Below are 16,729 nucleotides of genomic sequence, written 5' to 3' on the forward strand. Positions count from 1 at the left end.
TCAGACCAAGTTTTAATTTGTAGAATTTAAACCATTCTAGTAATTTAGACTGTTTCTGCAAAAAGTACCATCACAAATTTGAAACACCTGTAATTAATCATCTTATTGTTAAATATTAATCTATATTTTATGGATTTCCATTCATGAAATAGTGTAGTTTTCCCTAATTTTGTTAATTATTAGGTGTAAAAACTAAAGGAATTCTCACTGAATGTCAGAAACATTCTAATTTTATGTATTTTTTGATTGATTAAATACTTTGATTTTGTCAAGCTCATAAATAGCATTTGTTTAAAAAAAAACAGGAGTCAACTAGTCCAATCAATAAAAAATCTCAGTAGGTGGTTAACATCCATCTGTCTAATTGTAAGAACTTACTGTACATCTTTATGCTTGATAGTGGTCACAAATTCTTTCAGGTGTTATAGTCTGGAATGAACTACATTCCTCTACAGGTCATACAAGGATGAGTAACTATTGAAATAAAGTGAGTAAAATTGTGATGAATTTCTGCAAGCTCCTAAAGTGGCGAAGAGAGGAAAAGATTTAAGTACCTGTTAAAGCAAGGCAAAGAAGCTCAGAATATCATAGAGCCACCAATTATTATTATCTTCACCTTTATCCCTGTTTACATCACAAGAACTTGCAAACCAGTTATTCTTCCTATTAGGTGATTAGCACCTCGACATTGAATATGACTCAAACATCTTAATCTATGTTCTCTTATTTTCGCATTAATTGCTGTCATTCCTAGACTTCCCCTAATACTTATATTCACTTTTGATTTTATAATTTTTGGTCACTACACTCATCCATCTATGCATTTGTTGTTGCCCTTTCATTTCAGTTTCATTGGAATATTTCTAGTGTACTTTCTATTTAATCCATCCCACCATAACTCTTCTTCATGCCTCTCCATATATTTCCCCTTTACACATGCAATATTAATCCTAGGTACTTAAACTATCATTACTTTTCACTATTCAAAGTTTTCTTATTTGTAGCTATAGTAACTCCCATCTTTTATTTTTATCTTGCTAAGTTTAAACTTTTTATGCAATTCTACTTTCACATGAGATTTATAAGACTGTCTCCCACATCTGTCCAATTAATGTTAAAACTTTTAAATGAAAGGAAGTAGTAGAGTATACACTTAAGACTAACTTTATTTTGTTCCAAAAGTAAATACAATTGACAGTTTACATTGTACCAACCTTAACTTGCTGTAAATGACATATAGCCCCAATATTTAAATTTTGTTTAGGTAATATCAATATTTTAACACCTCCACTTATCAATAAAACAAAATTTACAGGTTACCTATACCTAACAGTTTCAATAATCTGTGCAGTTTTTCAGCAACTAAACCTTTAGTCAACACATCAACTGGTATAACATCTTCTTCAGTGCCTTATCCGGTCCGGATGTTGGCGATCATCAAGGCTATCATGGTTTTGTTGACTGCTCTGCGAAACAGCTCCGCTGAGGTCATCCCAAACCATTGTCTGAGATTTTTCAACCACGAGATACGACGGCGTCCCGGTCCTCTTCTGCCAAATACTTTACCCTTCTGCATAACAAGTTGAGGAATTCGATATTTTTCTTCGTTCTGCATCACGTGGCCGAGGTACTCAAGCTTACGTTGTTTAATTGAATTAAGCACTTCCTTTCCTTTTGTCATGCGCTGTAGGACCTCAACGTTGGTGACATGGTCCACATAAGATATTTTTAGTATCCTTCTGTATATCCACATCTCGAAGGCTTTGATTCGTTTTTCAGTGGCTTGCGTCAGTGTCCAGGCTTCAACTCCATATAGTAACACTGGAAGAACGTAGCACCTCACTATCCGCATCTTGGTTCCCAAACTGAGATCACTGCAGCACAGCATAACATCAGTAGGCATATATTTTACATTAATGATCATGTCAGATATTAGGTCTCTCAAAAAATGATATCTTACATCAATATGCTTACTTTTTTTATGATAAATAGGATGTGCTGATAAGTTTCATACACTTTGATTATCATTAAATAAAGTAATACATTCAATTTTTTCAATTAAATCACTTAGCAAACCCCTAAGAGAAAAGTCTGACAAGGCCATATATTCTGCCTTGCAGCTAGATTAAGCTACTGTTCTTTGTTTTGCACTTTGTAAAGATATTACAGAGCCACAAAGTTTAAATACATATCCAGTAAAGGATATTCGATCTAATATATTGCTAGCCCAATCAGCATCTACAAAACCTTGCAATTCTGAATCATCTTTTGAGTAAATCAGAGAATAATTAATAGTGTCTTTTAAATGCATCCATATGCTTTTTGCACATATCCAATGAGATTCATTATATACCTACATTATTAAATTGACTCATGAAACTGACTGCAAATAATATATCTGGTCTGGTTAAAACTACCAATAATTAGCCTCTAATAAGTACATTTATCTCTAATACAATTGTTACTATCATCCATTGTTAAAGATAACTTTGGTTCAATTGGAGTTTAAACTCCTTTCGCATCACTCATGTTAAACTTAATATCTTTAACAACTACATAATATAGTTTTTCTGATTCAAAGCAATACAACCTTTATTTGGATCAAAATCTATTTGCATACCTAAACATTCCTTAATTATAGCCAAATCTTTAATAAGAAATTTACTTTTCAGCTCATTTTTTTGCCTGCTTGTTTCACTTTCATCATTTGAGAACACAAAAAAATCATCTACATATAATTTTATTATTTTCTCTTTTTATATAGATACAAGCAAAGAATATATATGATACAAAGTTCATGTTTTGATTTCTTATAATTAATATTTTCCAAAATATTATTTACTTCATAATTCCAGGCCCTAGAAGACTGTTTAAGCCCATAAATAGCCTTATTTAATTTTAAACATTTGTTACCTGCTAAATCAAAACTCTCTGGTGATTGCCTGTATATGTTCTCTTTCAAATTACCATTTAGAAATGCTGTTTTAACATCTAAATGAGTAATATCCAAACCTAATTTTACAGAAAGTGAAAAAAGCAACCTTAAAGAAGAATGTCTTATTACTGTAGCAAAAGTTTCTGTATAGTCTATTATTCTCTTTGATTAAAACCCCTAGATACTAATCTTGCGCGATATGTAACTTTATTTTCGCTATTACACTTTAACTTATCAATTACACTACCATTTTCCGGCACATCTACCACATACCACATCCCATGCATTGTTGTCACGGAAAGATTGGATTTCATCCATCATGGCTTCTCTCCACTTTGCTCCATCAGGACGTTGTAATGTCTTCGAGACTGTTAACGGCACATCATCTGTCCCTTGTTTCCTCACACATATATGTAACATATTCACTAAAGTCTTTTTTTTTCTTACTCGTTCTGACTTTCTGTGTACTTCTTGTAATGTTTCAGGTAAATTGGGCACTTCAAAGTCTTTATCACTTAAGTTATCTTCTTCATAGTAGCTAAATTCTTCGTCACTAAAAATATTATCATTATTATCTTTAGAATCAGTTTCAACATTATCTTTGTTTTATTCCCCCACTGAAACTAGAGCATTTGCAGATGATGTTGACATAATCGCAAGATCAAGAAGAGAAATGATAGAGGCATACAACCAAATAGAACGAGCTGCACAAAATAGTGGTCTTAAAATCAATCAGACTAAAACAAAATATATGCAGGTAAGAAAAAACGCAGAAATAAGGCAGCCACAAAATATAACAATAGGAGAATACAACATAGAGGAGGTAAAAAACTTTATATACTTGGGATCCCTAGTCACGTCTGATAATAACGTGACGGAGGAAGTGAAGAGGCGAATATTTATTGCAAATAAATGTTACCATGGCTTAATTAGACACCTAAGATCAGATAACGTCGCAAGAAAGACAAAATGCCAAATATATAAAACCCTAATAAGACCGGTACTCACATATGGCTCAGAAACCTGGACACTTACTAAAAGAGAGGAAACGTTGTTAGCCACCTTCGAAAGAAAAATCTTGCGACACATATATAAAAGCACAAAAGAAAACGGAATATGGCGAAGACGAGACAACTCTGAACTATACAAAATATACCAGGATCCGGATATTATAACATTCATCAAAATAGGACGGCTGCGTTGGATAGGACATGTAGAAAGAATGGAAGAAGGCGAAATACCAAACAAAATATTCAAACAGATGCCAGTAGGAAAAAGAACAAGAGGAAGACCGAAACTGAGATACTCAACATACAAATAGAAAATGATATAACAACCTTAAAAATAAAAAACTGGAGAAAAAAAGCACGAAACAGATCGGAATGGAGAAGAATCCTAGAACAGGCCAAGACCCAAAAAGGGTTGTCTAGCCAGTGATGATGATGATGAAACTAGAGTTTCTTTTGCCTCATGTTCATCTTTTAAATCAAAATGAATCACTTCAAACTTTTTTGTGTCTTCCATAATTTGTACATCTCTGCTTACTATAATTTCTTTGGTAGTTGGATTATATACACCCTGTATCCTTTTGTTTTACACTCCTATACACTCCAGTTTGCTGATGACCAGGTAGTGCTAGCGACCGACAGGGAAGACATGCAGTACATGCTAAGAAAACTGATAGAAGAATATAACGACTGGGGAATGAATGTCAATACAACAAAAACCAAATATCTTTGTATTGGAAACGAGTCAGATAACATAGACCTCGAAAACGGACAACATATTTCCTGCTGTCAGAGCTATGACTACTTGGGTGTTGCCTTTGACAAAACAGGAACTGATACACGGGAAATAGAAAAACGAATCACTCAAGCAAAGAAAGTCTTAGGATGTCTCAATGGTATACTGTGGAGTAAAGAGATAACGAAAGGAAGGAAATTTAATATATATGAGACCATGATTAAAACTACTCTTCTTTATGGCGCTGAAACATGGAGAATTAGTGAAAAGAACAAAAAGCGAATAGAAGCAGTAGAGATGGATGCAATGAGAAGATCTTTAGGTATTTCCAGACGAGACCGAATCAGAAATGATGTAATAAAACAACGTATGGGAATAGAAGGAAATATAACTCAAGATATAGAGAAGAAACAATTAAGGTGGTATGGGCATGTTCAACGGATGCCAGCATCAAGACTCCCCAAAAAAGTAATAGAATGGCAACCGATAGGTCGACGGAAAACAGGAAGACCCAGATTAGAATGGCAACACGGCGTAAACAAGTCCATGAGCGAAAGAAATTTAACAACAAACGACTGCGAAGATAGGAAGAGATGGTGTTTAGGTATCGGACAACGTCGAAAGACGTTCTAAACCGATGTGTATATATCCTTTTGTTTTCAGCATACCCTACTAAAATGTGCAAAATAGCCCTTTTCTCCCACTTTGACATTATTTTCTCTTAGAACATGTACCATCACATTGCTGCCAAATATTCGAAGGCCACTAACATCAGGTTTACTATCTGTCCACATTTCAAACGGTGGTTTGTTTAAACTAGAAGCCAAAGATCTATTTTTTAAGTAAACAGCTGTGTTTACAGCTTCCGCCCAAAAAGCATTCTTAAGATTGGCATCAAACAAAAGACACTTGGCCTTTTCTACAATTGTCCTATTCAAACGCTCAGGCACTGGCCCTGGCAAAATACCTTTCGAGCTAATAAAATATATGGATATGCCCTAAGGCGTATATATGTTTACGGAAATATTTACAGTATATTGTGTTAAAATAAGAAATCGAAATATTTGAACGGAGCTGAGATACCACGAGTCACAAATACCTACTTTTATTATTAAAAAATTTTATTAAAATTATATACAATCAATTTTTTTTATTTTTTCCTATTTATTTAGATGTTCCCCAACGCAATCAAAAAAATTTTTTAGGAAAAGTTCTGCAAATTTTTATTACGAACATTTTGATACCAAATTTGGCCGGTTGCCAACGAGTTCATAGTCATTGTTTTTTTTTTGGGGGGAATCGCCGCTCGCGTAAAATAAGCGATTCTTAAATTATGATTTTTCCGATGGCTCTATCCTCTATAGGTATAATAAGTTTCCTCAACACATTAAATATCATCTTATGTATTTATAGAACGACTTTATAACTATATAAAGAACTATTAAGTAGTAGACTGTTATCTGACAATTTTATCAGTGTAATTTTTTTATGTGTTGTCTGGTATAAAATATACAATCCGCAAAACTAATTTAGTTATAAATTAATAACTGGTACGATTTTGCCAATTTTGAGACAATTTGTGATTACAAGATTATATTCAACTTATATTAAAATTATGGAAAAGTTCGGTATTGTACCCGATGTAATTGATGTCGTTCCCGAGCAACAACTTGAAGTTTTGTATACCAGTGGCGTAAAGGTAAATCTTGGCAATGAATTAACTCCAACACAAGTTAAAGATGCCCCGCAAGTGAAATGGCTGGCTGATAAAGATTCGTTTTACACACTAATCATGACCATTCCCGATGACCCAAGCTTAACAGATCCTAAACATCGCCAGTGGCATCATTGGCTCGTTGTAAACATCCCAGGAGTAGACGTTCCAAAAGGAGAAGTTCTTACTGAATATGTTGGATCCGGACCACCACCAAATGGAGGACTGTATACATATGTTTTTTTGGTGTACAAACAAAAAGGTAAATTGAATTTTGATGAACCGAAATTGACTAACAGATCCACAGCCAGAGGTGGATTTTGTCATAGAAAATTTTCAGCAAAATATAATCTTGGGCAACCTATTGCAGCTAATTTCTTTCAATCCCAGTACGATGATTATGTTCCAATTCTATACAAGCAATTTACATCTTAAGTTGTGTTATTATAATCTGGTTTAAAATGATTACTACTGTATAAGAAATAATATTTCATTTAATAAAGCTTTTTTGAAAACTGGTGATTATTTTCTCAAACTTACCTTTAACTATGCAACTATGAACCGTAACATTTGAAATAAAATTTTATAATGTTCAGAAAAAAGTACCAAGTAAACGATACTTACTACAATAAGTATATTGTCAAAACCATTTTATTCCTTTTCTATATGTTTTACTTTCTCTTTCTATAACCTACGTCTTTGTTTTTTGGTTTTTCAGATTATCTTCTTCTTTCTTAGCTTTTCACTTTTCTGAAAAAAACTAACCTAACCTAAACAAAGCCTAATATATATTTCATTAGCCTTGTACACTGGTACCTGGTACTAACGGTGTTGGTGTTCCCCAGTTTGCATTAGGCACTGGCTCTATCACTTTAATTTCTCAATCTCTTAAACTTCTTTTTCCCTAAATGCAAACGGTATCGGAACTGGTTTCCGAAAATTAGGTGTAGGTAGTTGCTTCTTCAAATAGACATCTGGACCCTTCAAAATTAAACCAAAATCATACCAAATATCAAGGCCTAATAAACATTTTGTAGCCCCCTCAACAATAAAAAAACTGCATTCTTTTTCCCTATTATTTATCTTAACAAGTAATCTAATTTGTCCTTTTGGAGTAACTACCGAGCCGTGATAAACATTTAACATAATGGTGGTTGGTTTTATATTGACCCGAAAGAAACTTTTCTTTCTATATATTATATGGCAAACAAGACAGTCCTCCCCCGTATCAATTTGATTGACTCTAACAAATCATTTTCTAAACTAAAAATATCAACATTAAAAAAATCCAATGTCTGGACCTCTGGCTCTTTGTTTGCCTGAATACTAAAATTTTTGTCCATTTTTGTTTTGCAAACCTTAACAATATGCCCTTTCTTTTTACAGTTACATTATTAGAATTTACCTTCATATTTGTCTTTCTATTATACTCTGAACTTGCCTTAAAATGTCCTTGCTTCACTTCAGTCTGCCTTCGTACACTTGCATTACTCTGCCCATAGTTGATATCAACCTCTCTAGCTTCCGTCATAGGGCTAATTGGGCCTTGTCTCATCCCTACAACAAACTTTTCCTAGAATCTATATAATAGATTTGTACCAAAGTCGCACTCTGCTGCCACATTTTTAACTTTAATACACCAATCATTGAGAGAGCGAGTTTGTAAGAAACGGCCGGAGTTATAGAAAAACAAGCCGTGGATCTTGCTCCAGGAAAACGCACCTGTCCATAACTCGCTGTCTCTGTGGCGTTATTTAGTCGCTAGAGGCATTCCAGTGCTCGAACACCCACCGTACTCACCTGATTTAGCACCCTGCGACTTTTTCCTGTTTCCGAAGATCAAGTCTGCCTTAAAAGGAATCCGGTTCGAGTCGGTCGAAGAAGACTTCCAGCATTGCTTTAACCAATGGAAAAAACGAATGGAACGGTGTGTGGCGAGGGAAGGCGAATATATTGATGAAGAGCATTCGATTGTAGAATAATTTTTAAAATAAAACTCTTTTTCATAAGCAGTCTCGTTGTTTAATAGCCAGACCTCGTATATCAGGTGTTAAATCGATAATTAAAGAGTAAGATTTGGCGTCCTTTATTTCGATCACTATTGTGGGTTGTAAATCTTTGGATATATTGGAAATAAATTTTCCTGACTGAAAAAATAAAACAAACAATACCTACAAGAAAATATGAGCATGCAGATTTTAAGAAAAAGCTTCAAAGTTTCACAATTCTAGAACTTTTCCTTTCAGAATAAGGAAAGGAATAACAATATATAAAAAGAGAAAGAAGATTTATGGACCTCAGATTCAATAAGGTCCTTTTTGCAGAAAGAGAAACATACGTAACAGCGTTAATTAGGTAATTATATTTCAAATCGAATTATAGTTTAAAAATAAAGTCATGAGAATTTCTAAAGTTGATATCGCGCAATCGGGAAAAGATTAAATATTGCATAGTAAGTGTAAATATTGCATAATAAAGTGGCAGAGATTACTTTATATATTTTACATATAAATGCTATAAAAAATTATCTGTTGAGTACTCATTTCAGGATATTGAAAACATTGATGATACAGCTAAATTTTACATAAAGGATAAGATTATTTTTTTTAGATCCTATAAAAATCAGAAAATTTAAAATGATCATTAACAACATAGAAAGATATATAGCAAGTAAACTTTAAATCTCCGTTAGTGGCGTGAGGGACAAATGTCACCCATTTTTAGAGATTAATAATTTAGTAAATTTGAAATAATTTAATCTATTCTTCAACTAAAAGTAAATAAATTAAACCGGGTTATTTTTTCTATACACACCAGATACTGAACAGCACTAGTTCCAATTAAAACATGGCAGATTCCGTCTGCGCGAACGAGATGCGCGTACTTATCTTTTAAAGCAGAGTATGGGCATTCTGATTGTTTATATTCTGTGCTCTGAATGTGCACAACCACGTGGAAGGTACTGAAGACTGAAGTCTATATTATTATAGTAATAATTCTGTCACATTATCCATGCATTAAAAGTAAATTTACGCAATCTTCATTGTTCAATTTTAAACGAGCCATTTTTATCATTTTGCAAGGTGCCAATAATGACAATTATGACATATTCATACACAGCCTACTAGAATAATAAATATCTTATGTTTAACATTAACCACAATTATCTTGAAAGGTATTGACTTTAGGTATAGGGAACTCTAATACTATTTGAAAGAGAACTGATTTATTTTTTCATTAAAATTATAAAATACAGACTGTTACATTTAAAATTATTGACTTACGACTGTTTGAAGTTTAAAGAAATGGAGTATCATTTGTGAACACCCTGTATTTAGAAATTAGATTTCGATGTAAATTCCTTAAAGAACGTTACCCATTCTTTGTGTGCAAAACTGTTCAAGGCTTGTTTGTAAATATATGAGCTGTTAACTTTGAAAAGTTTGACTTTATTTGTCAAAATTTTTCAAAAAATATGAATAACTCAAAAAACATTGTTTTGACCTATGGTATCTTTTACAAATTTTGTCTAGAATTTTAAGCAGAATCTAAAAATGTAATAATGTACAGGGTGTTATATTTAAAATAAAAAACAAGAAAGTAACATGCCTGTCAAAATAATTTTTTTAAGTTTATCATCTTGTAACTTGTAATCACCATAAACCAATTTTCATGAATATCATGAAAGTATTTTCCGATATATATACATAATAATGTAAGCTACTCTTGAAACACACTGTATATAATATATGTACAAAATTAAGTAAATATTATAATTATAATCTTATCTTCTTCATATTGATAACAGCAAAATTAAATATAACCTTGAAATTAGGAACTGCAATTATTGTGAATTTAAAATACATACACCTATAATTATTGGTAGTGTCTACTGCCAATTTCTCTGCTGTATTAAAAAATATAAAATATTCTAATTAAGTAATTCGAATATGGGATAAATTATTAAGAGATAATGATGACGGAAATGAGAGTGTTCAAATTAATGAAAATGCGAAAAAATGAAAAGTGGACCTCACAAAACCGTAGATGAGGTAAGAGGTAAAAATCAGCAAGTACAAATAAATCATTGGTTTGACGAGGAATTTAAGCAAATTACTGAAGCCAAAACTAAGGCATAAATTAAACTGCGGACTAGCAGAACTGGAACATTAATATTCAGGGAAACAAAACGAAGGGAATACACAGGTACAAAAAGAGAGCATATTTGCAAAAACAATTGAAAAATATCGAAGACCTGTATGGAGAAATAGAATTTAGAAGATTTTATAGAGAATTCATCTTCCCAAGAACAAGTATAAACTAAAAATAAGTCACTGTAAAGACAGACGTATCAGGCAAGATGTAATGAAGGGCTAGGTGGGGCATTTATATTCAATTGATAATGCCTGTCAAACTCGACAATATGGACAAAACAAAAACCAGCAAACAGAGATAGAAACTGTGAAGAAAATCAACAAAATCATTTACCAAGCTTTGATAACGTTTGGCAGGCGATACCAAAACTGGCTAATAACGAATCCCCATGAATAGACAAATGTTACCAAGAGAACTTTGTATAGTCGAATAATCGGAGAAAATTATGTATTTTATTTATACAAATTAATAATGAAATATGGAAATCAACGTAGGTTAACAGACGAGTGGAACATCGGAATAATGTGCCTTATCCACAAAAAAGGTCATTAACCTGAATACCACAATTACAGAGGCATCACCCTAGTAAAGCACTATATAAAATATTCGCTTATATTCTATGCTCCGCCTTAGATGCGAAGTATGCAGAGAATCTTCTTCTTCTTCTTTGGGTGCCGTGTCCGTATTCAGACGTTGGCCGTCATCATGTTTACAATTTCCTGAAACCTTTCTCTGTTGGCTGCTGCGCGAAATAATTCTTCTACTGTGGAACCACACCATTGTCTAATATTACGCAGCCATGAAAGTTTCTTTCGACCAATCCATCTCTTTCCTTCCACTTTTCCTTATATTATAAGGCGAAGTAGATGGTATTTAGGTCCTCTAATTATATGGCCAAAGTATTCTGTTTTTCTACTCTTTATGGTGTTTATTTATACAAATAATAATCAGAGAATCTAATACGATAATTTCAAGCTAGTTTCTACGCAGAAACATCGACAATAGACCAAATATCAACACTGAAACGACTTCTGGAAAAGACAAAGGAATATGGTATTGACACATATATCTTTGTTAATTTTAAATCATCGGTTTATGACAGCATAAACATAAAGGCCCTTTACAATGCAATTAAAGAGTTTCGAATACCACATTACTTAGTAAAATAAACTACTAAATAAAATATAAAGAACAAAATAGGTAAATTGTTGAATTAATACCAAAGGTACAATATTTAATAAGACCATCCAACTATTTACATATAAAGATGACACAGACATTATAGGGAGCAGCGAATCTGCACCTAAAGAAGGATCCTCACAGCTACAGGAAGCTTGAACAACTATGGTACTTGTAATAAACACCCAGAAAATAAAATATACAGCAGTATTTAATTATGAATGGACAAACCATCGTAGCTGTTAAAAAATTTGTATATCTTGGCTCTCTCGTCGATACAAAAAATGATATTAATAACGAAATCAAGAGAAGAATTCTCCTTGCTAATAAGTAAATGCTACTTTAGTCTATCAAATCAACTAATATCTCGAGAAATACAAAATTAGAAAGTGTGATAAGACCTAATTTTTAAATATATAGCTTAGAGACTTGGATACTCTTAAAAAGATAAAAATCTACCGAAAACTTAAAAAAAAAAATCCTTTGGAGCCATAAACGACAACGGATTGACAACGGACAAAGGTGAAGCCCCTTTCCAGAAATTGATGTTTGAAAAACCTGTAGGACGGACACAACTCGGAAGGCCAAAAAATCACTTCCTGGACGATGTGGAAGCATATCTATATAGGTACTAGAAATATGGACATAAAGACTGGCCTTGAATATGCAACGTTGGGAAGAATATTTTAAATGAAGCAAAGACTGAAGAGTTTTAGAGCTGCCAAGAAGAAGTAATTTCAATACAATACCAATTGGTAGTTGGCAAAATATTTATAAAGATTAACATTTTACTATGTGTTAATGCTCTAGTAACATTTATTAACCATTTTATACAATAAATTTTAAAAATAAATTTTAATTATTATTACAGTATACTCCCTCTATAACGAACACGGTTATTACGAGGTTTCCCTTATAACGAGATACATTAGATCTCCCGTGAAATTTCTATTGAACTATAACCGTCTATAGCGAGGCAAATTTGGTTATAACAAGAGAAAATAAGATCCAAAAACGTGTTTTTTACGTTTTTAATCCGGTCGTGGCTATAAATAAATACCTTTTCAAACAGCCCCTCAATAAACTTAACTGCAGCCCGCAATAAACTTCTTTACAATGAATAAATACAACTGTTTCAGACCTTTGGAAAATATATGATAGAATTATACTGGACCATTTAAAGCAGTTAAAAATAACAGAGTTCTTAAAATTGCAGAAGCAATAGTTTATGTTATCCTTGAAAATACGATTTATACATTATGTAGTTGGAAAAAAATATAAGTCCGGCTTTTTTGTTTTTACGTATATCATTGAAAATAAAAGTAAATAACTCTTTTATGTTTTAATATATTTCATTGACAATAAAAGTAAATAACTTTTTTTCAAAAACGCCATTCAAACAATATTTATTAGCATCTTATATTGCACCGAATGGCTTCACTATAGGAAGTTAATGGTTTAGAAAACTACAGATTCATATGTATGCACAGTATTATGATTGTCTGATATAACGAGATCGGCTTATAACGAGGTAATTAGTCTGTCATTTCAGTTCTCGTTATAGAGGGAGTCTACTGTATTATATAAAAATAGTAACGTATAGTTCAGTATTATAAAATATAGCAAAACACATTACACTGTAATAAAGTTAGTTGATTAAGTCTTTGTCTAATCTCTAGATCTTCCTTTATTGATTTATGAGTTTTTGCATAATTTCATTAAATGCTTATAAATATAATGAAAAATACGTGGCCTAGCAATGCTTCCAAATTAACTTCTTAATTTTGATATTAAATTTTTTCTCTACTAGATCAAGCAATATAAGATATGTTTATTTTTGTGGTATAAGTAGCTTTCTTTTTGGCATTTTTTGTTACTTTAAGAGTTTCTTATTCTTGCTTGAGAAGTGTATCTAGAGCCTTAACAAACAAAAAAAAATAAATCATGAATGGATATCATGGAATCACGTTGAGATACTCTGCCTTATGAATGATAAGAAGATTGCAAAAGTCCAATAACAACTAAAGTATTCTGAACTAAATAGAAATATTAAACAAAATGCAGACAATCTGAATAGAACTAGATAATTGCCGAATGTCGAAAAGTAGAGCCGCTGCAACTATACATGATGATGTAAATTGTCATAGAAAGATAAAAGAAATTACCGGAATCACAAAAAAAGCACCTATAACATCTCTAAAACACGATGGAAAGTTGATTTTGGGCCCGTAGATCTTTACAACTCATGGAAAAGCTATGCTGAATCGCTCTTTGAAAATCAGTGAGTTGCCAGACAACCTGGTTTGGCCCAGAAATTCTGAAGTGTGAAGTTCAGCAAAGAAATCCGGAAAGGTGTCCGCCAAGGCTGCATACTCTCTCCGATGCTTTTTAATTTATATGTTGAAAATATATTTACGGAAGCATTAGAAGACACGGAATTAGGCATTAAGGTGAACGGCATACCAATTAGCAACCTACGCTATGCGGACGACACAGTGATTATAACTGATAATTTGGAAGATCAGCAGTTATTACTTGATAGGGTGAATAGCATAGGTAAAAAATATGGCCTCAAAATCAACATTTTGAAAACGAAATATATGGTCATTAGCAGAAACCCTCCAGAAAACCCGATAATATGCATAGGTGACGATCGCATAAAACGCGTGAAAACTTTTAAATACCTTGGCATCACAATCAATGACCAATCGGATCCACAACAAGAGATAAAAACCCGAATACAAATGGCAAGACAAGCTTTTGTGAAATTCAGACCGCTCCTATGTAATCAAAACCTAAATTTCGAAATACGCTACAGAATGGTCAAGTGCTACATATGGTCCATCTTGCTTTATGGCATGGAAACGTGGACTTTGTAAAAAACATCTATCAACAAACTTGAAGCATTTGAAATGTGGTCATTAAGAAGAATGATGCGCATACCTTGGGTGGATAGAGTTCGAAACGATGACGTCCTTAAGAGAACCGGCGTGGAAAGAGAACTCTTTAAATTAATTAAAAAACGCAAGATTGGTTACCTTGGGCACATATTGAGAGGAGCAAAATATGAAATACCACAGTTAATCCTACAAGGGAAGATCGAAGGTAGGAGAGGAGCCTGCCGCAAAAAATCCTGGTTAAGGAATATTAAAGAATGGACAGGAATACACAATAAAAGCGAGCTGTGTCACGCCGCCAAGAACAGAATTCTAGTAATGAGATAGTCGCCTACGCACTTTGGTGTATGGCATGTTAAGAAGAAGAAGTTCAGCAAGCTCTGAAAATAGTAAAGAATCGAAGTAGTCCTGGTCATGACAAAGTGAATGCATAAGTTCTTAAAATATTTTACCCAAAGCATATCACCTATTTGTTCAACCGAATATATGATTCAGGCAAAATTCTAACTGATTGACTACGGTTGAGGCTTTCAGGTTTTGGTGGCTCTTTAAGATCTAGACGTTGCTTTAATAGGTGTTTTTACTTTTTCTTCACTGCATCGCTCTTGATTACTCGCTGGACCTTTTTTGGTTCTTGTTAAAGAGCTTATCGCTGTTTAACTGACTACTTTTTACTAGTTCATTTTTATCTCAGAAAGTATATAATGGGATTTCCTGATTTATTTTGTTTATTTGTTCCTGTAGTTGTATATGGGTTGTGTTATAGACTTAGCACCTTTTATCGGAACGATCACATCGGGCGTCATAGACAGGAGATGGTTTTTGATAACTGGTCCTCATAAGACACCTAACTCTCATTTATGGCTCCACGTCCTACACCCTGGACTACATTGGTCTGCAGGCTAGACTAAGTGAGGGTAGCCAGATATGATGAAAAATTGACCGAGTGATTGCCGGTATAAACAATCCCCCCACTTACTGGCCAACGGCTCCAGGCGGATGAGCTGATAAGTGGAAGGGCACCTTTTTGTCCTAAGATTGGTAAATCGGTCTTAAAGGCAGAGGAACCTATTAACAATGGTCAACGGTCACTGCATTAAAGGCTCGGAGAGTACCCCTAGTATAATCAGCAATAGGAACTAGTCAAATAAAAGATAATACTGATCATGGGATTCGGATACCAAGATCCGGAAGAGAAGGACAATCACAAGGCGGCAAGGCCTTCTCGGTCACCAACAGACGAAATCCTTACCAATCTAGTGCAAAGAAAATTCTCACGATCTGCACATGGAATGTTAAAACATTATACGAGGCCGGTAAGACTCATAATGCAACCAAGGAGATGGATAGACTATCAATAGACATCATGGGAATGAGATGGACGAACTCTGGGCAATGTGAAATTAACAATCATCACATATATTATCCAGATAACTCCAACGGAAGACACGAGAAATGCTCCTACTTCAACTTGATACCTACCCAATAACAACTAACATTATCCAGGTATATGTCCCTACAACAGATGACAAACCAGACGACATAAGTGAAGCATTCTATAATGAACTACTCAACAACTTGAAACGCCTTCCCAAAAAGGATCTAACCTTGATTATGGCTGATTTAAATGCCAAGAGAGAAGAGTTTGTAATTACTAACTTCAAACTCTCATACAGAAGATTATACACGTGGAAATCACCTCAAGATACTTCAGGCCACATAGTCAGAAATCAAATAGATTACATTATGATTAATAAAGGATTCCGTAACAGCATTACATCAGTCAAGACATATCCAGGAGCCGATATCAAGTCAGACCATAACCCACTGATTTGAAAAACGAGGATCAGGCTAAAAAAGATTCGATGTAGTGTCAAACCAAAATACGACATCAGGCTACTCAAAAACCAACGCACAGAACAGAGTGTAAAACAGAATCTACATAGCAATTTGAATACCGTTATTCAAACGGATTTAATAAACCAGGAGTTTGAAAAATTGCATAAAGTTTCACAAGACATACAAGAAAAAGTCCTCAAACCACCAAAAATTAAGAAAAAATCGTGGATGACAAATGAAATTCTAGATATGATGGAAGAGAGGTCA

The 16,729-nt window shown here is 33.5% G+C and overlaps 1 protein-coding gene across 1 annotated transcript; it reads left to right on the plus strand.

Annotated features, from left to right (window-relative positions):
• Positions 1 to 113: 113 nt before the first annotated feature.
• LOC140447213 (phosphatidylethanolamine-binding protein homolog F40A3.3-like) lies at positions 114 to 6,907 on the plus strand. The gene has a single exon (XM_072539728.1). The coding sequence runs from the start codon at positions 6,294 to 6,296 to the stop codon at positions 6,825 to 6,827; it is 534 nt and encodes a 177-aa protein (XP_072395829.1). The 5' UTR covers positions 114 to 6,293; the 3' UTR covers positions 6,828 to 6,907.
• Positions 6,908 to 16,729: the final 9,822 nt, after the last annotated feature.

Source organism: Diabrotica undecimpunctata, chromosome 8 (assembly GCF_040954645.1).
Source record: "Diabrotica undecimpunctata isolate CICGRU chromosome 8, icDiaUnde3, whole genome shotgun sequence".
In the NCBI taxonomy this organism is placed as follows: Eukaryota; Metazoa; Arthropoda; class Insecta; order Coleoptera; family Chrysomelidae; genus Diabrotica; species Diabrotica undecimpunctata.